Source organism: Macrobrachium nipponense, chromosome 5, assembly GCF_015104395.2.
Source record: "Macrobrachium nipponense isolate FS-2020 chromosome 5, ASM1510439v2, whole genome shotgun sequence".
In the NCBI taxonomy this organism is placed as follows: domain Eukaryota; kingdom Metazoa; phylum Arthropoda; class Malacostraca; order Decapoda; family Palaemonidae; genus Macrobrachium; species Macrobrachium nipponense.
Genome location: NC_061107.1, coordinates 64,651,972 through 64,678,086, shown reverse-complemented (window position 1 = coordinate 64,678,086; position 26,115 = coordinate 64,651,972). Strand labels below are relative to the sequence as shown.

General features: G+C 35.8%; 1 protein-coding gene across 1 annotated transcript; it reads right to left on the bottom strand.

Annotated features, from left to right (window-relative positions):
• Window positions 1-1,040: 1,040 nt before the first annotated feature.
• LOC135215161 (uncharacterized) lies at window positions 1,041-3,316 on the bottom strand. Its single transcript, XM_064249612.1, has 2 exons — window positions 3,062-3,316; window positions 1,041-1,608 (listed from the first exon to the last, which is right to left on the bottom strand). Exons 1-2 carry the CDS (start codon window positions 3,314-3,316, stop codon window positions 1,126-1,128), a joined length of 738 nt encoding a protein of 245 aa, XP_064105682.1. The 3' UTR covers window positions 1,041-1,125.
• Window positions 3,317-26,115: the final 22,799 nt, after the last annotated feature.

The window sequence follows — 26,115 nt, the reverse complement described above, 5'->3', positions numbered from 1 at the left end:
GATCCCATATACATTTTTTATTATCAGCTGTATTTGCCACGTTTTTCACGTTGAAGTGCAGTGAATTCGTGACCAGATTTTTTGCTTTCATTTACAAAGCCGTACTGGCGTTGAATTTCCACTTTTACGACATTCATTTGCTACATTTTCATGTGAGGATTCCGTGAATTTCGTGACTAGATTTTTTTTTTTCCTTTTTACCTTACAAACCCATACTAGCATTGAATTTCTGCCTTTATGACATTCATTTGCTACGTTTTCACATGAGGATTCCGAATTTCGTGACTAGATTTTTTTTCCTTTTTACATTACAAACCCGTACTAGCGTTGAATTTCCGCCTTTAAGCGGCCCACACACGCTCAAATTTTTGGTCACATTTTTTTATGTCAAATTATTTGACGGTTTGACGTTCGACAAACTATTAGATCTTGTGAGACCATATATAACCAAAGAAAACACAGTTATGCGTTGTGCGATATCACCATTTGAAAGACTCAATAACTCTCCGCTTCTTGGCTACTGGAAACACATTCGAAGACCTGAAATTCCTGAGTGCCATTTCTCCTCAAGCCATTGGTGGTATCGTTATAGATACGTACAACGCCATCAACACATGTTTGCAGTCGTACATAAAGGTAAGAAGATGCTGATTGTTCCAATACATTTTTATGAATAACCATAATGAAATGAAATTTTATATAAACATATCCTTGTACGAGATGAATGTTAACAAAATGAAAAGATGCTGATTGTTCCAATACATTTTTATTAGTGAACTAAATTATGAATAACCATAATGAAATCAATTCTTATATAAACATATCCTTGTAAGAGATGAATTTTAACAAAATGAAAAGATTCAGAAGAATATACTAAATAAACGTAAATACATAAATCATAAATGAGCTATATATTTTCAAATGTACCTCATTCTGACAAAAATATGTAATGTGAAAAAGCATTTATTAATAATATAAGTAAATTAGAGTGTAACTGTTTTGGATCATTCATATGAATTATACCTATGCATTTGGGTTAAAGTTACCAAAATATTTTCCTGCATCAACTGTTCCATCTACAGGATTACCCGAATTATCTTTCACCGAACTGAGCGACATAGGTGTTTAGTTCCTTGCAGCCATGTTTGGGTATAGATGTGGTACAGCATCTCTATAATCACTGTGATGACCCATCGTACTGCTGATGGGTGGGTTGGAATGGGACCCATAGGGACTAGGTGCATATTCACAGGTATCACTACTTGGTGTCCAACATCGAGTTTCTTGCGGGATGGGATGTATCTGCACAGACTGTCGATGCAGGTTTCCACAAAGTCCTTCGAAGATAATGTCGTTTATTCCCTTCTTTGCAAGTAGCAGTTGTTTAGGATCCATTTTAGATAAATCATTGGCCCAAGCTTTAGCCATTGTGAGAAATTCATTTTCAGGTCTCTGAAGATGTTCACAAGCTAGTGCTATCAGTTCGTCTAGGCGATTAGAAACCTTTGCCAATTTCTTACGCTTTGCAGGTTGAGCTGGAACAGGATGTAGGTTCGTACTTTCATTTACCCTATCTTGTACGGTTGTGCCTTCCTGGTCATCCTCAATCTGAAATTAAAAAATAAATTTTTTATTTTCCATATGCCGCAAACTGCTGAAGAATGGAAAGAATTGAGCAACGATTTCAATAAACATTGGAATATACCACATTGTTTTGGGGCATTAGACGGCAAACACGTCTCAATTAAAAAGCCAATTGCCTCTGGATCATTTTACTATAACTATAAGAAACATTTCAGTATCGTACTGCTAGCAGTTGTCAATGCCAAATACGAATTTATAATGGTCGATGCTGGAATGAACGGACGTGTTTCAGATGGAGGTGTAATGAGCCATACAAAATTTGGTTCTTTGATGGAACATGGCGAACTACAGCTACCAGGAGCCGAACCGTTGCATGAAGGAGAAACTATTGATGTGCCTTAATTTTTCGTGGCCGACGAGGCTTTTGCAATGAATGAAAATCTCCTTAAACCCTACAGTGCAATGGGAAACGACGTTTTGGACCAGGAAAGAAGGATTTTCAATTATCGTTTAAGCAGGGGACGACGTATAGTTGAAAATGTGTTCGGAATACTTGTTTCAAGATTTGGTGTATTCCAGAGGCCAATGTTGCTTTCGCCAGAAAAAGCAACGACTGTCACATTAACATGTTGCTATCTACATAACTTTTTAAGGCAACAATCAAGCCGATACATGGCTCCGGAAAGCGTGGATTGGGAGGACAATGTCACACATGAGCTTCATAGTGGGGAAAGGCGTACTAAACAGAAAGAAATAGCAGCCCTACGTCCCACATTCAGCAGGAATACGTCAGAAAAAGCGAAGTTTACTCGAGAAACTATGAAGCACTATTTTTCCAGCCTTGGATCAGTTCCTTGGCAGTTACAATTGGTTTCATAGAAGCAAGCAAAGTGGAAGCAATATAATTCTTTTATTTATTGATTATTTGTTTCTTTGAACACTTTTATATAGGCTTCTGAATAGTCTTGTCTGTCACATTATGCGTTTTTTGACGGACGGTGAAAGCGGATGCATCGTCTTTGATGGTGATAGATGAGACCAACCAATGATTTTAGGATTTTTTTAGGATGGGCAGTATAGCCCAACCTTATATAAATCCAAAAATCATTCATTTGTTTGCTCTATCACCATCAAAGACAATGCATCCATTTTTGCCGTCTGACAAAAACCCATAGTGTGACATCGGCCTAACGGTATTTTACTTTTATATGCAAATAGACATGAATAACTATGAAATTTGTATAAATACCTTATTACGTTGGATAAGCTATGCAACAGTCATTGAATGCAACTAAATAAAGTATGCTTAATAATTTCACAAAAACCCATAGTGACATTGGCCTAACGGTATTTTACTTTTAGATGCAAATAGACATGAATAACTATGAAATTTGTATAAATACCTAATTATGTTGGATAAGCTATGCAGCAGTCATTGAATGCAACTAAATAAAGTATGCTTAATAATTTCATTTACCTCTTCAGTCGATTGTATTGTGCTTCGTGAAGAAGCCGGTGTTTCATGGTCACTCAGGAACCAAAGAGCATCAAAACACCATAGTGACGGCTCATAAATTTCATCTGCTCCTGCTCCAGATCTGCTTGAGTCTTTAATTTTTTTTAATTCTTTTCGGAAGCTCGTCCGCAGTGAGTTTATTTTCTTCTTCAGCTCCTCCTTCGTCCCTTCCGGATAATAATCACGGAATTTCTGTAGAATAGTCTCGTATGCCATATCTTTTTTATTTCTGTCACTATAACAGTCACTTTTAATGTTCCAAAGTTGTGGTAAACTTCTGTAAACAGTTAATTCAGCTGTAAAAATGGATGCATTATTTGAAAGTCTGCCCACATACGAGTTATTACTATGAACAACAGCACAACCAACACCACTTGATGTCTTTGATCCATCAGTAAAAAGTTTAACAGAACCCGAGTGCTTTCGGTCATGATCAAGAAAACAAGCCTTCACTTCTTGGACATTAACAGATTTTTTAACCACAGTTTTTTTACAGACCAGTGGTTCTGGGTTCAATCAAGGAGGCAGCTAAGAGCAATGTATTGCCTTAAATTTTTGGTCTTTAATAGGCACACTGTCAGCTGCAGCATTAATTCTCACATGAAAAGGCTTGGATGCTCTAGCATTTGCAAACTGCTGTGAACTGTTTTGGTTAAGGATAGATGCTGCCGGGTTTTCTGGGGAACCTCTTAGTTTGAACATATACCGCAGTCCCAGTTCCTCTCGACGTAAGTCTAGAGGGAGCTCTTCTGTGTCAGTATATAAGCTTTCAACTGGAGATGTTTTAAATGCTCCAGAGCATATTCTCAGACCAGCATGATGAACTACATCCAACTCCTTAAGTTTGCTTGCACTTGCTGAAGAGTAGACTTGGCAACCATACTCAAGCTTTGATATACATAAAGAGTCATATAACCGTAAAAGTGACCTCTTATCAGCACCCCAATTAAAACTTGAAACTACTTTTAAAATGTTAAGGGACTTCTTCACCTTAATTTTCAAAGAGTCAGTATGACTACCCCATGTTAGTTTCTTATCAAAAATCATTCCTAAAAACTTCACCTCCTCCGCATATGGTATTAGTGTCTTTCAGCCTAATATTTAAGTGGTTTCCTTTCGGGTACACCTAGTAAAACGAACTGCCACAGTTTTATTAGGGGAGAATCGGAAGCCATTGTCATCAGCCCAATTGCTGATTGCATTAACTGACTTTTGCAGAAAATTACAAGCTGTAATAGCATCATAACTAGTGACATAAATAGCAAGGTCATCCACAAACAAAGATGTCTTTACTGGAGGAACACACATTCAACAATGCTATTTATAGCCACAGCAAATAAAGTGACACTCAACACACTGCCTTTTGGGACACCCTCTTCTAGCTCAAAAGCATTAGACAAGGTGTTTCCAATTCTTACTTTAATGAGTCTATCACTTAGAAATGACCTGATGAAATTTAACATATTACCTCGTATTCCCATGTCATGAAGCTGCTTAATTATACCAAAACGCCAAGTAGTGTCATAAGCTTTTTCAAGGTCGAAGAAGACTCCTATAGTCTGACAGCGTCTTGAGAAACCTTGCTGAATTTGGGTTGATAATCTTAGTAGTGGGACCACAGTGGAACGATTTCTCCTGAATCCAAATTGGACAGATGATAACAAACCATTTTTTTCTAGATGCCACATCAATCTAGAATTCACCATTTTCTCAAACAATTTGCATACACAACTTGTAAGAGATATTGGCCGATAGCTTGTAGGAAGATGAGGATCTTTCAATGGTTTCTTTATGGGAACAATGATTGCAATCTTCCAAAAAGGGGGAGAATACCAGTTTCTCATATTTTGTTAAAGATTTTAAGGAGATAAGATTTAGCCGATTCTGGGAGATTTTTCAGCATGCTATAAAGAATGTTATCATTCCCAGGGGATGCTGATACAGATGATGACAGAGCATCCCTTAATTCCCTCAAAGTTAACTTGGAATTATAAGATTCACCATTTCCAGAATTTAAGTTAAGGGAAATGGCTGAATTCTTAATATTCTGGAACCGAGTTGAATAGTTCCTGGAACTCGATACTTCGGAGAAATGCTCACCAAGTTTTTCAACAACTTCATTAGGCTTGGTGACAAGGTCTCCATTGATTTTCAAACAGGTTGTTGGTGTTGGAACATACTTGCCACTTAGTTTTCTAATCTTTTTCCAGATCAATCTGGTTGGGGTCTTGGAATTTATGCCATTTATATAAAAAAAGCCAGGATTCTCTTTTTACTTTTTAAAAATATTTTCGCTGTTTTGCCATAGCTCGTTGGTAAATAGATTTTGCTGTTGCAGACTGACTGGATTTATAACGCCTGTAACATTTCCTGGTAATTTTCCTCAAATTACCACAGGTTTTATCCCACCAAGGGACAGCAGGTCTGTGTGGTTTCCCTTTGGTTTTAGGTATTGAGCTTTCAGCACTATTCAGTATTTCGGAGGCAAAGTACTCATAAGCCTTTATATGGCATTTGAAGGATTCAAATTCCTGGGATAGGTTAATGCCTTCTTGAAATTTTACCCAATCTGCTTCCTTTTCCTTCCATTTGATAGGATAAATCGAGGGGGCATTTCTCACAAACTTAAGATGAATGGGAAAGTGATCACTGTCATGTAGAAACTCATCTACAGACCAATTAAAATCAAGATAGAGAGAAGAAGAGCAAATACTTAAGTCTATAGCAGATGAACCACCTGTGTAGAGATTATGGTATGTCATCGTACCATCATTAAAAAGTGTAAGATCATTATTATTAACAATGTCATCAATGATCCTACCCTCTGTGTCTAAAAAATCTCCACCCCAAAGTGGATTGTGAGAATTAAAATCACCAAGTAGTAAAAAAGGAGGAGGAAGTTGATTGATTAATCCTTGAAAGTCCCCAAGAGTAAACCTACATCTTGGGGGAAGGTAAAGAGAGCAGATTGTGATTTCACGGTCAAAAGTAGCCCGGATAGCAATTGCTTGAAGCTGGGTGTTCAGGGGAACCATAAAATGTTGCAATGCTTTAGTAATAATTATTGCAACACCTCCATGGGCACGATCCCCATCAGTGGGGTTCATTTTGTAGATTTCATAGTTTACACCTGGATTGTATACTGAATCCCCCAATTTAGTTTCTTGAAGACATACAACCCCTGGATTATGCTCACTCAGTAATACCTTTAATATTTCTGAACGAGTCCTTAGTCCTTTACAGTTCCATTGTAAAATGTCCAGATTGAATTTTAGTGCTAGGATCTACCAAGGGAAATTCTATATTGATCTATACTAGTTTTTTTGTTTATTTTCCTTATGGGACTTTATAAGAGTTTCTTTAGATTGTCTTGAGATATGTGGCTTATGATTATGTTTTTTATTAGCTTTTTGATATGGAGGAGAGTGGACTTCCACTACTATTTTCTTTTTATCCAAGGAACTTGATTCCTTGGTTGTTTCAGGGGCAGGAGCATCTTCACTTTTGTTACTTTTTTTATGGGTTTGGATATCTCCACCCTTGGAGCAGGTGGAGGAGAGGATGAAGGAGTTCCCTCTCTCTTTGGCCCTCTAGTTTGTTCTTGTTCCATTTCTTCATGGGTTTCTTGCTGAAGAGATGGAACAGACACAGGGAGGATTTCATCAACTGGAGAGGAGTCTATAACAGCAGGCACATCTTTCTTGGATAGGTGTGCTTCAACCCTAGCTGGCCTGTCACCTAGATCAGATGACTGGGTTTCAGTAGTTCTAGGTTTTACTGCAGGTAGAGGTGCTTACTGCAGGTAGAGGTGTTTTAGTTTTCATAGGGGCTACAGAATTTAGAGCCATAGCATAGGTCTTTGTCTGACCAATCAACTTCCTGGCGTAACTAATACTTATATGTTCAGCATTAGCTTTACATATAGTTGCCTCTTCATATTTATATTGGCTGCACTTTTTATTGATGGGGTATGATTCTCTTCACAGTTAATACATTTTGGATGTTTCGAACAAGGACCATGTTCAGGAGCCGAGCAATTATTAAATTTTATTGTTTTTGTGGAATCTGGATGGATGGCCATATTGAAAACAGTTGTAGCACTGCAGAGGTTTGGATAAAAATGGTTTGACTTTGACCCTTTCGTTTCCAAAATTGATGTAATATGGTACATCAGAGTCCTCAAACGTTAAAATGACCATATTTGCCTTTGGAACCTTTTTTACCTTCCATACAGAAGTTGGACTGATTTCTAATATTTCTCTTTCTGTCGGTTCACAAAGGTCTCTATCAAATACTACTCCTTGACCATAACTAAAATTCATGTGTGGTCTTATTTCTTTTATCATATCATCTTTCTCGAATTTCTTTATTGTCAGCATGTATGACTGTGTCTTTGATTTAGCATGAATTAGGACACTGCCTTTGCCAAACCGTGAGATGTTCCCCATGTCAATACAGCCAACCTTTTTTTGGATGTATATGCCAAATTTGTAGTAATTATAATTTTCCTCCCTAGCAGTTACTACCAACCATATTGGAGGTTTTGGTGTTCTTCCAAAAGTGTCATCGTCATTTGGCTGAGCCACTTGTACCCATTGTTGATGGTCTGTGAATATCCATATTTTTAGGGGCCCTGTCGGTCAGTGCTCCCTTGACAATCGTTTTACAAATCGTTATGTTATTGATACTGCTGCTGGCTTTGAGTGCAGCTTCATGTCTTTCAAAAGTCAGCCATGCCTCCCATTTTTTCTCACTTTCATCATAGTTCATCCTCAATTCTTCTATTTTGCCATAACTACCAAACGAAACGGAGAGCGTCTCATAGTCACATTCCAAGGGAATGTGCTTTACATGCAACACCCTCAAACTATCCACTGTGTTCCCACAATGGTTTCTTTTCAATTTGTGATGACTACCCTGAGAGGTAGTAACACCACTGGAGCAACCCATATCCACGGTCAAGTTCATGTCACGGGTTGTCATCTGTGCCAAATCATCATCAAAGGGACCAGGGGTACTAGAATCCTTGTGGTTACTAGTCATAAAGCTTTATATTAAAATAATTTAGAAAAATTAAACCTGAAAATATTAAAAAAATATCATCAGCCTTTCATAAAGTTTATTCTTCCACCAATGGCACAAGTGACAGCCGACTCCCAAATGTCCGCGTCCCTACTCTACCCCACTGGGGATGGCACAACATGGTTAGATTGGCGCAAGTGTAAGCCAAACCTGCTTGCTAGGACCGAGAATATTGCAAGAATACAATCATCCCCACCCTAACCATGTTATGGGCAAACCGGAAAGAATGCCAAGAGTCCTATCCCCAGGAATCCGTGGTTCATCCCTGAAGAATAGTTCCGCCCTCGAGTTATCAATCTGATATCTCTCATGTCCGAACATTATTGGGTAGTTGATGATCCTACCACAGCTCCCACTATTTAGCTAAAGATATAAACCCAATCCCAGCTATATCTTTTCCCATTCGTCAGGTCCAATAAATTTTACTGAAGGTGGAAAATTCCACAATATTACTCCAAATGAAAATATACAAAAAAATATGAGACTCTTGGACTCAAACCCAGGAACTAATTCCTGGGGTTCAAGAGCCCCCTCATCACGTCAAGGTGATCCCATATCGAGGGGGTACTGTGAGGGGAAATGCTTCAGGAACTTTAAGTAACTTAGCTGAGAGAATGCACATCTATGCTTAATGCCATATATAGCTGCATCATCATCAATGAACTTTATTTGATTGGCAAAAGCAGCATTATTCCTTTCTCTACGTTTAGATATGCATTATGTGTCCCTGAACTGAGAGTATTTTAAAGAACAAAATCTACACAAGGACCCCTAATTAAAAGGTGTCTGAAAACCAGCCATAGAATGGGAAGATAAATTATCTCCCAGCACAACCTCCAATACTGCTGTAAGTTAAATTTTTTAGAGCCTGATTCGTACTCAGTGCCACTTTCAGGAGTTTGCAAGTCTGTTAACAATGGCTCAAACAATGCTTGGTATGTGTGATCATATAATTTTAAATACTCATGCCTAGCTAGTAAGAAAAAAAATATGGTATCTTTATTTTTGTAGATTTTAGGCAAGTTTCCAATCGTGAAATACAATGCAATCAATTTGTAGTCCCCTCGCTTGGCACCAATTGGATTGCAGTTCAAACTCATCAATGTACATGTGAAGCTTAATAAGAGCTGTTAAAGAGCAGTCAGTATTATTACTTTACTCGCCATCACTAGGTGTCACATAAAACATTTGGGTGATGACTATATGTTCATTTTTTTGCACTTTTTTCTAGACATCAATCCTTGAGAGAAATGCTTTTTAGCTTGTCAATTATAGGGACATAATATGTGGAGTCTGTTTCCTGAGGCATTAATTTTTTGTATGTTTGAGAATTCTTTGGGTAACATCCATGTTCTTCTATGAAACATTGATTTATCATTGTTTAAATGTATTTACCAGTGAAATAAAGCAAAAACTCTAGCTCTGAAATTAGAGACCTTTTATAACAATCAGGATTAAGAAAATTTATTTAACTTTTTTCCATGTACATGAAATATCTGTAAGTGCATAGTGAATTCTGTAACGATCTTGTAATTAGATACCGACGGGTTCAAAATAAAAACAAGAAATTGGGCTGGAATGACTAACGAAAGGCAAGGCAAATCAAGGAGGAGGATTGAACAATAGAAAAATAACCTTAATAATAATTATTTAAATGTTTATTTACAAATGTGCAATCGAGACCAGGTTTTGGGTGGCGAAAATACAGTAATTATCAATTATAAAAAATAAATAAACTAAAATTATACACCAGTAGTGAACATAGCACTAATTCAGAGCATAAACTCGCTCTACACAAGAAATAATGTTAAATTTTACAATAACATCATTAATAGAGCCATACACTTGCTCGACACCAAAACCGAATAACAGCCAATCGCACAAACAGCATAAATAATATCACAAATAGGCAGCATTCAGAATCATACAATAATAAGTATAAACAATAGTAAACGAACAGCATAAACAATTAAAACATTAATAAACCAGCAGCAAACAAAGTCATACTACACAGAAATATAACACCAATTTGCATAACTCCGGATAGCATAACAATCTCCGTAGAGACGACACGACAGACCCAGCTGTCAAAAAGGATGGATACCAACCTCCGTGTAAACATCGAAGCAGTCACCAACTGCAAACTGGAACACAGCCATCACACAGATGATCACGGAAGAATCGTAAGTACAACATATCTGTTGTCGAACTGGAACTTAACTACTCCACAGACGACTATGGTTTAGCCATCTCCCATCCATCTGCTATCACGAACTACAGGTAAAGTGATACTTGCTGAAGTCACAAATGACTTCCAGCTGCTTCAATACTGCCATGCTGCTGTTGCCTTCTCAGCCGAGGTTTCTCAGAACCTCTCAGATCGCCATCCAAAACCTGTCCGCCAGAAGGATAACCACTGGCGGTCAAGGAAAACAAAACAACCATCGTAATGGTCGTTTAAGAAAAATAACGACTCTATCGTTACAATTCGCAAAAACTGTAAATTGGCAAACTACAAAATGGCAAAGACGTGGATGGGCTTTGACATTAGGCATTATGTTGTTCTACAGATCTGTAAAAAGAAAAGTTGATTACGGTTCTGTAACATTACTAATCAATTAAAAAAAAAAAAAAAAAAAAAAACTGGATACGAGGTGAGTTTGATCAATGACTACATCATTTAAAACAGATTGCAAAATAACGCAAAAATTGTGACAAATACAAGAAAAAAAGCACTCAGAGCTCAGACCTCTGCCAAGGAGGTCAGATGCAGAATTGAAAGACATTTTGGTTTCGGTTTGACGCCTATACGATTATTCTACCGGGAATTATCGTGAAAAAATGTTTGTTTTTTGTTTTTCTGTGATCTTGACCTTAACCTTTGCATCATGTGACAAGATGCATTCGTTTTGGTTTTAAGTCAATAAGTATATTAGGCAAGTGCTTCAATAGTTTAATATACAGGAAAAAAAAAACAAATGTGTTTGCTGAAAAGTAAATTTTTCTTATTTGTTCACGCGAAGGACTTACCCACAAAAGCTTGAACATATTTTTGTAATCCTATTCTTGTAAGCCAAGCAGAAACCTCGGCAATGCCCCAGGTCGACACCATTACTTCTGTAATAGATCCTAATATTAATATCAAAAACCTAATTATATAATTAATAGCACCTATACCATCATATATAAATGAATGAAGATATATATACCTCTCTCTCTCTCTCTCTCTCTCTCTCTCTCTCCTCTCTCTCTCTCTCTCTCTCTCTCTCTCTCTCTATATATATATATATATATATATATATATATATATATATATATATATATATAAAATAATAATAATAATAACGTACAAGTTATAGAATTGCCTCCGCCTAGGCACAATGCATCACCATATTGCCTTAGATTTCTATTTAGTTCTACACGTTCTTATACCTCTAGCAATTTTTGCAGCAACTTATTATTAGGGGAGGTAGTACTCCACTGTGATCACAACAGATGTAGCCCACAGCGACACAGCCTACAAAAGGTTGGGGACCACTCCATGCAGTACGTAATAGATTTTAAGCAGTAATGATTAAATTTTGGCTGGATTTACATGAAGTAACCCATATATATATATATATATATATATATATATATATATATATATATATATATATTGGCTGAATTTACATGAAGTGACCCATATATATGTAATGAGGATATTTCCTCATTATTCATTTGGTAAACGTGTAACTCGAGCGTCAAGGCAAACCACAAACAAACTCTCTCTCTCTCTCTCTCTCTCTCTCTCTCTCTCTCTCTCTCTCTCTCTCTCTCTCTCTCTCTCTCCACTCTAACAGGTAATGAAAATGAGAGAGTTGCATTATAAGAAAATACATTTATTAACAATGAATAAATAATGAATCAATTCAATTAAACCCCAACAAAAATGTCTGAACAGTTATAGTCACCAAAAGTCTATTTCCCCCATCGGGACTCCCTCTCGGTCCCCCCATTGCTAGAACTGTCTGTTTCAAAGACACGAGAAACACACTCGTAAGTACCCATAAGTTTAGCAACAAAATCAAAGATTAGATATTCTCATAAAAATGTCAAACAGACAACAAGCCACCCCTTTGGCTAAAGTAATTTAACTCACCCAAGCAGCCGGACTATTTCGCGCACTTAATAAAAAACCACTTCGGAGAGCACCACGGCATCTGGTCTTCCTTCCAAAGACGCCTCTATCAAAATCCCCCATAGACTTGCGTATGATACATTTTCAATAGAAGAGGCGCACACGCACATACGAACGCACAGTTCGTTAGCGCCTCACAATTACTGGCTGCGACCAGTTTCACAAAGGCACTTTGAGAAGAGTTCATGACCTGAGTACATTGACTTGTCTAACTATGCAGTTTTATCTCACGCCATCCACAGAAACTATTCTTCAGCTTTCTCGGGTCGTTGCTTCTCCACATTCCAATAGGTCACAGCGAACATATTGGCAATATATTATTAATCAAAAACCCTAGGCGTAATACCGCTCGGCCACCTAACCAATGCTAGCCCCCGCCTAGCAAAATAGCTTATATAATATAAAACACATTGGCCGGCTTAAAATAAAATATAAGTAATAACTGCACGTCTCTGGCATTACAAAATAAAGTCTGTTACGCTTTTATCTCCAAATAACACTAGAATTTTCTCTCTTCGGATTCTTGAATATCCCTCTTTGCATGTCTACAACTAGCTGCTCCTGTAGCAGACTGTAGGAAGACGGAATGCCTCCCTCATCGTAGAAGACTTGTCACGGCTTCTGCAGATCCCCAAAAGACACGCTGTAGAATTCTCGTGATCACCATCGTGGAGACTCTTGTAATCACCACGGACAAAATCCCACAAAGGCTTTGTCGGTCGAAAACTATCGCTAAGCCAAAACCCCTTTATTTTTTAACTGGTCACCTATCTCTTCATTGGCGTTCCCAGGCATAAAAAAAACCTTTTTCACCGCTTGCCACCAAAACCTGTAATGAGGATATTTCCTCATTATTCATTTGGTAAACGTGTAACTCGAGCGTCAAGGCAAACCACAAACAAACCTCTCTCTCTCTCTCTCTCTCTCTCTCTCTCTCTCTCTCTCTCCTCTCTCTCTCTCTCTCTCTCTCTCTCTCTCTCTCTCTCTCTCTCTCTCTCTCTCTCTCCACTCTAACGGGTAATGAAAATGAGAGAGTTGCATCATAAGAAAATACATTTATTAACAATGAATAAATAATGAATCAATTCAATTGAAACCCCAACAAAAATGTCTGAACAGCTATAGTCACCAAAAGTCTATTTCCCCCATCGGGACTCCCTTTCGGTCCCCCCGTTGCTAGAACCGTCTGTTTCAAAGACACGAGAAACACACTCGTAAGTACCCATAAGTTTAGCAACAAAATCAAAGATTAGATATTCTCATAAAAATGTCAAACAGACAACAAGCCACCCCTTTGGCTAAAGTAATTTAACTCACCCAAGCAGCCGGACTATTTCGCACACTTAATAAAAAACCACTTCGGAGAGCACCACGGCATCTTGTCTTCCTTCCAAAGACGCCTCTATCAAAATCCCCCATAGACTTGCGTATGATACATTTTTAATAGAAGAGGGGCGCACGCACATACGAACGCACAGTTCGTTAGCGCCTCACAATTACTGGCTGCGACCAGTTTCACAAAGGCACTTTGAGAAGAGTTCATGACATGAGTACATTAACTTGTCTAACCATGCAGTTTTATCTCACGCCATCCACAGAAACTATTTGTCAGCTTTCTCGGGTCGTTGCTTCTCCACATTCCAATAGGTTACAGCGAACATATTGGCAATATATTATTAATCAAAAACCCTAGGCGTAATACATATATATAGATATATATATATATATATATATATATATATATATATAGATATATATATATATATATATATATATATATATATATATATATATATATATATATATATATATATATATATATATATATATATATATATATTTAGCTAAGAAATTTGGTGTGCTTCAGGCGTCAATGGAGACGAGTGTTGAAGTATCTGAAGCAGTTGTGAAAAGCATTTGTGTACTCCATAAAATATATATACATACATGCATATATAATATATATATATATATATATATATATATATATATATATATATCTATACTATATATATATATATACTATATATATATAGAATTATATATCTAGCTATATATACATATATATATATATATAGATATCTATATATAGATATATATATATATATATAATCTATATATAGATATATATATATCTATATATATATATAGTATATATATATAGATATATATATATATAGATATATCTATATATATATATATATATGATATATAGTATATAAACAAATGCTTTTCACAACTGCTTCAGATACTTCAACACTCGTCTTCATTGACGCCTGAAGCACACCAAATTTCTTAGCTAAACTGCCAAAGGCACATTCTACAGATTTTCTAGCCCAGCAGATCCGGTAGTTACATATTCTTTTGGGGGAAGCCCAAATCCCTTTTAGGATACGGCCTCATGATATTAGGCTTTAAAGGAAAAGCTTCATTTCCCACAAGAAAGAATGGTGTTTCGGTTGTAGTATCTGGTATCTCACATGATTGTGGAATACCTGAACGACCACAGAAAAACGACTTTCCCATGTTTGAATCGTTGAAATCTGAATTGTCACTGTTTCGTCCATATTGCCTTACATCAATCAGCGTGAAACAACTTTGGCATCAGCAATGGCTAGACAGAGCAATTCAACAAAATGTGTAGCTCATAGTAAATATCCCAAATATACGCACCTATATACAACTTTCAATACTTAACTTTAACCAATCTTTACTTTTTGGACAATTTTTAAAATACAAATGGCACACTGCACCAATAATGACAGTTTAGCTGCTTATTGAGAGAGAGAGAGAGAGGCATTCATATAGCCTAGGCCTATTCTCAAAATATATATATATATATATATATTTTATATATAAGTCATATCACACTTCCGTCCCCCTGATCCCAACTCCTTGACGAGGTGGGGGGCTTAGGGATCCACTGCAGAGAGAGTATGCCCCTTTACGCCTACTCTCGCTGCTGTGGATCCAACTGAACATTGGGACCTTTAACTCCTTTACTCCTCCTCCTTATAAATTTTCCCCTTTCCCTCCTTCTTCTTTCGTTGACGACCCTGGCATGGTTTTGGACTATTGAATTGACAGCTCTTTTAACTTGATGGAGGGTGGAGTTGGATGGCATGCCTCTCCACCCGTAAAACTAGAGTACCTGACGTGGTTGAGCGAGGGGAAATTTTTAAGTCAAGCCATGCCCACAGTGCTGGGTCCGATCTCATGGGACTGACGACCCTTAAGGCTCTGTGGGTATGGCGTATATCCAGGTGAGGGACCCAGGGCAGTTACCAGTGTGTGTAACGGCATTGCCCCTCCCCCGGTTGGGCCTCCTTGGTGAGAGGGACCTCATCCTGGATGAAATTTTTGTAATACTATATATGGAGAAAAAAATTAACCTCACAACGACTTATGGCATGGCAATGGACTGTTCTCAGGATAACTCAAATAATGAAAATCAGAGTGGTATTAAGACATTATTACCATACAATAAACCCAAAAGAAATAGATATCGCCAGGACCCAACCTTGATTCACTTTGATTCTCTCTTTGGGGAGTCAAACTGGTCAAGGTTTTTGAACTTAGAAGCTGACAAAGATATATCTTTATTAAAATTAGAAAATTACCTATTGAATCGATGCCCATCGCAAGAGATGAGCATAAGACAAATTAAAAAAAAGGAATGGTTGGTTGAAACAACAACCAAAAACCAATCAGAAAATTATCAATGTATAAAAAATATAGATAACATAAATATAAAGGTTACAAGGCATGATACAATGAACAGTGTGCAAGGCACAGTAGTAGTACCAAATCTTGAGGATGAAACATTAGATAGATTAATACTTTTAGATTCATTAAAGAAAAGGTACAATAATGTTGAAGACTGCGAAGTATATGAGGTCCCAAGCAGGAAAGACAAAAGTCAAACTATCAAAATAGCCAAGATAAAGTTCAGTGGCCAAACCTTACCCTTAAAAATTAAAATGCTAGGATTAAATAGGGAACTAAGACCTTATGTTCCTAAACCTATGCAATGCAAGAACTGTTGCAAATATGGTCATACAGCAATTAAGTGCAGGAATATTTATAGATGTGCCTTTTGCAGCTCGCAGGACCATAAAACACGCTGGGACTGTGGCCAACCCAAATGCGTAAATTGTGGATTAGAACATCATGCCAGATCTAAATTGTGTGCGTTCTATATCTACAATACAGAACTTAAATTACTACAAGAACGAACTGGAAATGACGATAAGAGAAGCAAAGTTAGAACTGAAAGTGAGAGGATTAAATGACCCAGCTAAGAAATTTAGGTATGCACACCTCAAGTTAGGTCAAATACCAGAACTGAGAATAAAGAAATACCACCACAAAAAATACAAGATGAAAAGAACTCTTCAAACATACACAATATTACGACTGTGGAAAATCGATTTAGCTCTTTATCGGAAATTGAAATAGATAATAACATAGAGGAAAACAAAGAAGAATTAAAATCACAAGAATGTGAAAAAACAGATACTACTACTCGAAAGAGGCAACTGGATAAGACCCCACCTAATTCCACCAAACAAGTCTGTAAAAAGATAAATAACCCACCAATCTCGCCGAAAGCTAAAGTTCAGAAACAAAACACTAATATTCCACTGTCTCCCATAGTAACAATAGTACCTCTAGGAACCGAATCACAAAATTCAGATGAAATGGAAAACCAAAATACAGGTCCACTACAGTGAAAACGAAGAAATTCAACCATCACCAATTATAGGCGCCACAGGAAAAAACAAGGAAAAACAACAAACTGAGAAACATGAAGATACATGCGGCTGCAGTAAATGCTTTATAGCAATGTGCCACAAAAATAAGACTATAACTAAAGACAGCCTAACCAACACCATAAGAAATTTCATGAGGAATAGGAGTAAGGAAAAAACAAATATCAAATCTCATGAAGAAGGTTGTATGTGTATTGAACACTTAGAATATTACAAAGAGAAACACATCAGTGTTGTAGATAATATTCTAAAGAAAATCAAAATGGAAAAATCAAATCAAGATAGTAAAAAAGTAACAGTTAACGAAATTAAGATTCAAACTACAACAAAAAATGAATCAAGACCTACAAAAATACAAATTAACTTATAAAAAATTTTAGGAAAATATCAGCTTTAATAATCTAGGGTAATTTGACCACTTATATTACACCATTCAATCGTTATATAATTCAATGGAATATAAATGGATTATTAACGAGAATGCACTTAGGGGAAGTCCAACGACTTATTAGCGAACATGAACCAATGATTACAACACATAGGAAAACGTGTTCCAAAAATAGGTAAATATCTATTAGCTACAACATCACAGGAAAATGAAAATAATTTAGGAACAGCAATATATGTCCATAATAAAATTATATACGACAAATTAGATATAGATTACACTGAATTGCAAATTTCAGCGATTACAGTAAAAATAGAAAGTAATGTGTTTGATATAATTAACTTATACAATCAGCCTAATAAAAAGTATGATTTAAACAAATTACAGAAAATAATAGAAGAGTTTAAGAATCCAATATTAATTGTAGGAGATTTCAATGCGCATAACTCAATATGGGACTATAACAACATTACTCCAGATAAAGATGGAGCAAAAATAGAAAACTTAATGAACGCTAATAATCTTTGTTGTCTGAATGACAGCGAAGTAAATACATATTATTCCAGAACCCATGGAACATTTTCCACAGTAGATGTCACCCTTTGTTCAACAAATATAGTTGACAGACTAGATTGGAATATATGTGATGACTCCTACTCAAGTGACCATTTTCCCATAATAATATCCTTATTAAATAATGAACCAAAACCATATTCTCCACATTACAACATGCAAAAAGCAGATTGGGACATATTTTACTTTCATACCAATAAATACCGCCGTATGATTATTTGGAGAAATCACAATGAGACGAACGATTTCATTGTGTCCTTCATTAAAAAGGCAGCAGACAAAGCTATTCCTCATTCAAAACCCCATAATAAAAACTTAAAGTCCCCTGGTGGTCAGATGATCTAACTGAATTAGTACGAGAAAAACACTCTTTAGCAAGAAGGTTAGATACTCTAAACAGAAGATTCAATAAAGTTAATAAATCAAAACCATTCACAGAAGAAAATATATTAAAAATGACAATTTTACTATTAGAAATAGATGTATTAAAACCTTTATATAATAAAATATCAGCCAAATTTAGAAAAGAAGTAATAAAAGGTAAAATAATATCTTGGAGGTCCTATGTGTCAGAAATAACAAGCGAAACATCCATTCAAAAAGTATGGGAAAAATTCAGAAAAATAAATGGAACAAACATTAGACCACCCAGACAAGCTATATTAGATAATGGAAATAAAATTTTAGATCCCTTCGAAATAAGTAACATACTTGGGGCAAGTTTTGCCAAAATAAGTAGTGACGAAAATCTAGACAAACATTTTAAAAAAGTAAAAAACAAAGCAGAGTCTATTATACTAAATTTTGAGACAAAGGAAGATATATATAATAAAAAGTTCAATATGGAAGAGTTAGAATATGCTCTCTTGAACAGTAATAAATCTGCCCCTGGAGGAGATGATGTTTGCTTTGAGATGATTTGCCACCTAGCACCTTTGGCAAAATCATACTTATTAAAATTTTACAATCATTTATGGCTCCAAAACTTGTTTCCAGACAAATGGCGAAATGCAATAATAATTCCTATACCCAAACCAGGAAAAGATGCTAGTAATGTGAATAATTATAGACCTATCTCATTAACAAGTTGTATATGCAAGTTATTGGAGAAAATGGTAAATGCACGACTTACATGGCACATTCGTGAAAATAAAATTTTAAGTCCTACACAGTTTGGTTCACAACGTAATAGGTCTACATTAGATTCTCTGTGTAGTTTGGAAGACCATATACGTAGAGGATTTGAAAGAAAACAAATTACAATAGCTGTCTTTTTTGACATTCAAAAGGCATACGACACTACATGGAGGTATGCAATATTAAAATCTTTACATAATAATAACATCCGCGGCCATCTTCCTAAATTTATTAAAAACTTTGACTGACCGCACTTTTCAGGTGAGAATAGATAATGTTTTTTCCAAAATATTTCCACTTGAAAATGGAGTACCACAAGGTAGCGTCCTTAGTGGTACTTTGTTCACATTGGCAATTAACAACATCAGTAACATGCTACCGGTTGGAATTAAGAGTAATTTGTATATGGATGATTTTGCAATATATTACACAGCATCGCGCATAAAACATGCAGAAAGAATTATTAATAAAACTATAATAAAAATAGATGAATGGGCCTCATCAGTAGGATTTAGATTTTCCATAGAAAAAACCCAAGCGGTCATTTTTTATAAAAGTAAAATTTGGAAAAAAGGCGAAGAAGCAGAATTAAAAATGAGAAACCATAATATACCAATTAGCCAAACTGCAAAATTTTTAGGTTTAATATTTGATGCACACCTCAACTGGAAAACCCATATAACTTACATAAAATCAAAATGCAAAAGAGCATTAAACCTAATTAAAAAACTCTCTCACACAAATTGGGGAGCTGATAGACATACTCTTACTATACTTTATAAAGCAACAGTGCTATCAATTATTGATTATGGAAGTGAAATATACGGGTCAGCTTCAGAAGCAGCACTGAAAATATTAGACCCAATTCACAACGAAGGCCTAAGAATATGCACAGGAGCATTTAGATCCTCGCCAGTCTCCTCTGTACAAGTTGAATGTGGCGAACTGCCACTATCCCTCCATAGAGAATTCATAACCATGAAAAGTGCATTAAGAATCAAGGCAAGTGATTCACCAACTAAAAGTCTATTTGAGTTAAGGGATGTCTTTATAAACAATCATTCACCACCTTTCCCAATTAGAACTAATAGACTGTTCGAGTCATTAAATATAAATATACAAGTACCTCCAATAGTAAAGTTACCACCTCATTGGACTATGATTAAAGTAAAGACTTGCACTCACTTGAAATATTTATCAAAAAGTTCCGTATATACCCCAGAACACCATAAACAAAAAACCATAGAACATATAAGACAAAAAAGTTCACATTATGCAATATATACCGACGGGTCCAAATCGCAACATGGCGTAGGATATGCAGCTATATCGCAGAACAAAACATATCAATTTTCTTTACCCAATCATGCCTCAGTCTTCACAGCAGAGTTGTGTGCAATTAAAGTAGCTATCAAAATTATAAAGCAAACTTCAATTAATAATTTTGTGATTTTTAGTGACTCGAGAAGTGCCATAGAAGCTCTTCAGAATTACAATTCAAAAAATAATATTGTACAGCAAATTCAATTTGAACTCCACAAATTATATAAAAATGGCAAAAATATTGAAATATGTTGGATCCCTGCTCATGTGGGGATAAGAGGAAATGAAGAGGCTGATAAAGCAGCTAAAGAAGCAGTCCAAATGATAAAAACATCCCCACCAGTGATTATATAAGATATATAAAAACAATAATTGTAAATAAATGGCAAAACGTATGGGCTGAAGAGCCTGAAAATAATTAATTAAAACAAATAAAACAGGATGTTAACAAATGGAGTTCAGCATATCAAAGAGAGAGACATGCTCAAGTAATCCTGACGCGCCTCCGTATAGGCCACACTCGTCTGACACACGGGCACTTGATGAGCAAACCACGCGACCCTGCTCCAGAGTGTTCAGAGTGCAAGGAGTTGGTAACAGTCAGACATGTCTTGTGCGAGTGTCCAAAGTATGACCAGCAGAGACTGTCAACTTTTGGAAATAAAACAATAAAAGAAATTTTGACAGAATCTTTTACATTTTCAGTAGTTCCAATTTTGACTTTTCTGAGGAACTGCAATTTAATTGATAAAATATAAGTTTTTTTAGTGAATTTTAAAACAAAATTTCAAAAATTTAAAACTTAATTCCGAATTTTAATATACCGTTTTAGTATGTATGTAAGGGAACATGAGTAAATGTATTTATTGTGTGTGTGTTCTAGTATGAAAGCGTTTGCCTTTGTGCAATTTTTTTATTTATCTTGAATGACCAATTTGGTCCCAGTTCTGGCCTAAGGGCTAGACCTGGCATTTTATCTAATCCTTCGGGCCAGCCCTAGGAGAGCTGAAAATCAGCTCAGTGGTCTGGTAAAACTACTTTTATAATAATAATAATAATATCACATTTCCGTGATTCATATACATATATCGAGCTACAATGTCCTTTAATATCTAATTCGCTCTACCTCGGAATTAATTTATTTTCAAATGTGCTTAACCGAAGGGGAATTTTTTCTCGATAATAGACTTGCCTGGACCAGGGCGCAAACCCATGGATCCTTTCAAATCCAGGAACGTCAGTGAAGCTTTTACCTACTACACCACCGCGAGAGGCTAAAAGTTCATGTCGCCTCTCACCCTCATATACCTTTCGCGCGCAGGTAATTAGTTGGTTTGGAGACAACGTCAACCCACCTCGACTCCGGTAGTGTTTGTAGTGCTTTTGACAGCACGTAGCCAAATTATAATTCATATCACATTTCCGTGATTCATATACATATATCGAGCTAAAATGTCCTTTAATATCTAATTCGCTCTACCTCGGAATTAATATATTTTCATATTTGCTTAACCGAAGGGGAATATTTCCTCGATAATAGTCTTGCCTGGACCAGGGCGCGAACCCATGGATCCTTTCAAATCCAGGAACGTCAGTGAAGCTTTTACCCATAGATATAAAAGCCTAGATGCCGCATCGGCCGGCCGGACATACGTCATCAGGTCCCCCATCTTGGCGCGGTAATTCAAACAATGCAGCAGGCTGCAGTAAATGACGTTTTTTTCACCACTATTCGCTTAATATTGCACGGATTTTCTTGTCTGATGGTTCGTTACAAAGCTTACATAATTCCCTACTAGGATCTAATACAATAAAGTTGTTCCTTATTGTTTGAAAGTTAACTTGCAATGACTTTGTTTTAGCAGGTAGGGGGAAAGGGGGCTAGTTGTACTCAAATGTTAACCCTTAAACGCCGAATGGACGTATTAAACGTCGAGTCAAAATCTCCCCCGATTTCCGAATGGACGTACCATACGTCGGCTCAAAAAAGTTTTTTTAAAAATTCGCGGAAAAATACTTACAGGCCTACCAGCCGAAAACTTTTGAATCACGCGCCTTGGGGGATGCTGGGAGTTCACGGATCAAGGCGTTGTTTTGTTTACAATCGTTACGCAGGCGCGCAAGCGCGAATTTCTTTCTTATCGCACTAAAAAGTATCAGTGACAAATCTCAAAAATTATTTCGTCACTTTGACATAATTTTTGCACCATTTTAAATTATCCGTTACATGAAGTATTATATATGAAAATGTGCGCAATTTCATTTAGAATACAACCAAAAAATACTCATGATTGTAACTTTTATCAGTTTTGAACTATTTCCATATAAATAACGATAAGTGCTAAAATTTCAACCTTTGGTCAACTTTGACTTTCCCGAAATGGTCGAAAAACGCAATTGTAAGCTAAAACGCTTATATTGTAGTAATATTCAACTATTTAACTTAATTTTGCAACAAATTGGAAGTCTCTAGCACAATATTTCGATTTATGGTGAATTTATGAAAACACTTTTTCCTTACGTCCGCGCGGTAACTCTTCCGAAAAAAATCATACATGCGATTGTGGTAATGTTTGCACCATTTTAAAATTAGCCGTTACATAAAGTTTTATATATGGAAATGTGCGCAATTTCATGCACAATACAACTAAAAACAACCCATGGTTGTAGCTTTTATCAGTTTTGAAATATTTTCATATCAAAAATGATAAGTGACAAATTTTCAACCTTCGGTCAATTTTGACTCTACCGAAAGGGTCGAAAAACGCAATTGTAAGCTAAAACTCTTATATTTTAGTAATATTCAATCATTTACCTTAATTTTGTAACAAATTGGAAGTCTCTAGCACAATATTTCGATTTATGGTGAATTTATGAAAAAAATAAAATTTTCCTTACGTTCGCGCGGTAACTCTTCCGAAAAAATCATACGTGCGATTGTGGTAATGTTTGCACCATTTTAAATTAGCCGCTACATAAAGTTTTATATATAAAAATGTTCGCAATTTCATGTAGAATACAACGAAAAATAATTGAAGGTTGTAGCTTTTCTCATTTTCGAAATATTTACATATAAATCACGATAAATAGAAAAAAAACCACGTTCGGTCAACTTTGACTCTACCGAAATGGTCGAAAAACGCAATTGTAAGCTAAAACTCTTATATTTTAGTAATATTCAATCATTTAACTTCATTTTGCAACAAATTGGAAGTCTCTAGCACAATATTTCGATTTATGGTGAATTTATGAAAAAAACTTTCCTTCCCTACGCTCGCGGATTCTCCGCTATAAAACTCCGAATTGCGTACATCGAATTCTCGGAAAATTTGCTCCGTTTCATATTGGGCATTTCATAGAGTTTTATATATGAAAATGTGCGCAATTTCATGTAAAATAAAAGGAAAAATATTTGAAGGTTGTAGCTTTTCTCATTTTCGAAATATTTGCATATAAATCGCAATAAATAGAAAAAAACCACGTTCGGTCAACTTTGACTCTACCGAAATGGTCGAAAAACGCAATTGTAAGCTAAAACTGTTACAGTATCGTAATATTCAATCATATGTATTCATTTTGAAACAAATTGGAAGTCTCTAGAACAATATTTAGATTTATGGTGAATTTTTAAAAAAAACATTTTTTTACGTCTGCGCGTTACGAATTCGTACATCATTTTGTGATAATATTTTTCCGGTGTTGCTTTTATTGTTTTACAATGTATTATATATCAAAATGATTGCAATTTAGTGTAAAATAAAACGAAAAAAAAAGAAACTCGTTAGCTTTTACCGTTTTTTGCACAGCGTGATTTTAATACAATTATGTATGAATTTTTTTATTTTTCACTACCATATATCGCATTATTACCATATGATAATGATATTATTTTTCATTTCTGATGATTGCATACTAAATTACAGGCAATGACAAAAAAAGGAGCCAAAAATGAACTCTTAATCTTAAAAACTAAGCGCCCTGTGATTTTTTTAAAAAATTAATTTTTCCGCTTCCGCGCTCGCTCAAAACCGGCTCCGGAATTCGGGGGAGTTTTTGATTTTTACCGCTTCGGCGTTTAAGGGTTAATATTTACCCATAACTATTGCTGTAAACAATAATTTGAAATGCTGTGATAAGACAGATTACTAAAGTAGGCTTACAGCTATGGATCTGTGCAACTTAAGTAAAATCTTTGTCTCTCGAAGTGCTCTGTTAAAAAAAAACCCCAATATAATTTTTGGCACAGGCCTACAAGTTTAAGTCATAAAACTGTAGGGTTGAGCCTAAAATAAACTACAGTAGGCACTAGAATAACTAGGATTTCTGTGTTATCTAGCCTTTGCATCTCTGCCTGCTTCTTTTAGCCTGGGGGGGTGGGGGTTCTTCCAATTTTTTGGAACGGGATGCTCCTCAGTGAATTCTGACCTCTAGACCTGGCTTTGGAAAATTTAGGGGGGATCAAGAGACCTCGTCTAGTGGCAAAAGTGACCTATCTCTAGACCTAATTTTATATGGTGAAATAATTATATAGAAATTAAATTTTTCACAAAACTACCTTTAATTTGCTCAGACTAGGATATATCATTATGGCAAGCATTAACAGTTCAATATAGCTCATCTCTAGACCTGTGTTGTCAAGGACCCAAATTATTATACCTTATTGGGGATAAGGGCCAGGGCCATCTCTATACTTCTACCCTTCCAGAAGGGGACCCATCTATAGACCAAAATTGCCAAAATGAGCCAATCCTGACGAGCAACCCTGTATACCCGGTCATAGTAAAAAAAAAAAAAAAAAAAAACAAAAAAAAAAAAACAAAAAAAAAAAAAAAAAAAACCGCACAGAGCCTTTCAGCCTAGGCCACAATCATAAGGCCAGTCTAATTTTTTTTTCAGCTAACTGTTCATTGGTTTGATCACACATGTAAATTTAAAGCTATGGATGGCCTTATGGGTCATTAAGCCTATACTTTGAAGTAACAACTCTCAAAATGTATTGCACAATGATTTATTTTCATGTTATTTGTTCTTACATTGAATGTATATATAACATTTATTGTACATCTGTGCATTTGATAAATATTCCCAGCAGTTTAAACAAGTTTTTTTTTTCATTGCTGTTTCCAACAGTTTAATGATACTACATTGTAATGATAATCTATATGCTTTGATATGAAATTAGCAGGCTATATCAAAACATCAACAAAAACTCATTATGTGCCTTGCTTGGCCATTTAGTTCTTATTACAAGGACCAGATTAACACTTTAATATTACATAGCTATAATGCAGTGAAAGAAATCGAGAAACATCAAATTAGTGTCCAACATACACGATTTACCCTATTGACCTAATGGCCCTTAAACAATATTGTTTTAACCATTTTTTTCATAGGCTGTCTTATCACAGCATTTCAAATTATTGTTTACAGCAATAGTTATGGGTAAATATTAACATTTGTGTACAACTAGCCCCCTTCCCCTTACCTGCTAAAACAAAGTCATTGTAAGTTAACTTTCAAACAATAAGGAACAACTTTATTTTATTATATCCTTGTAGGG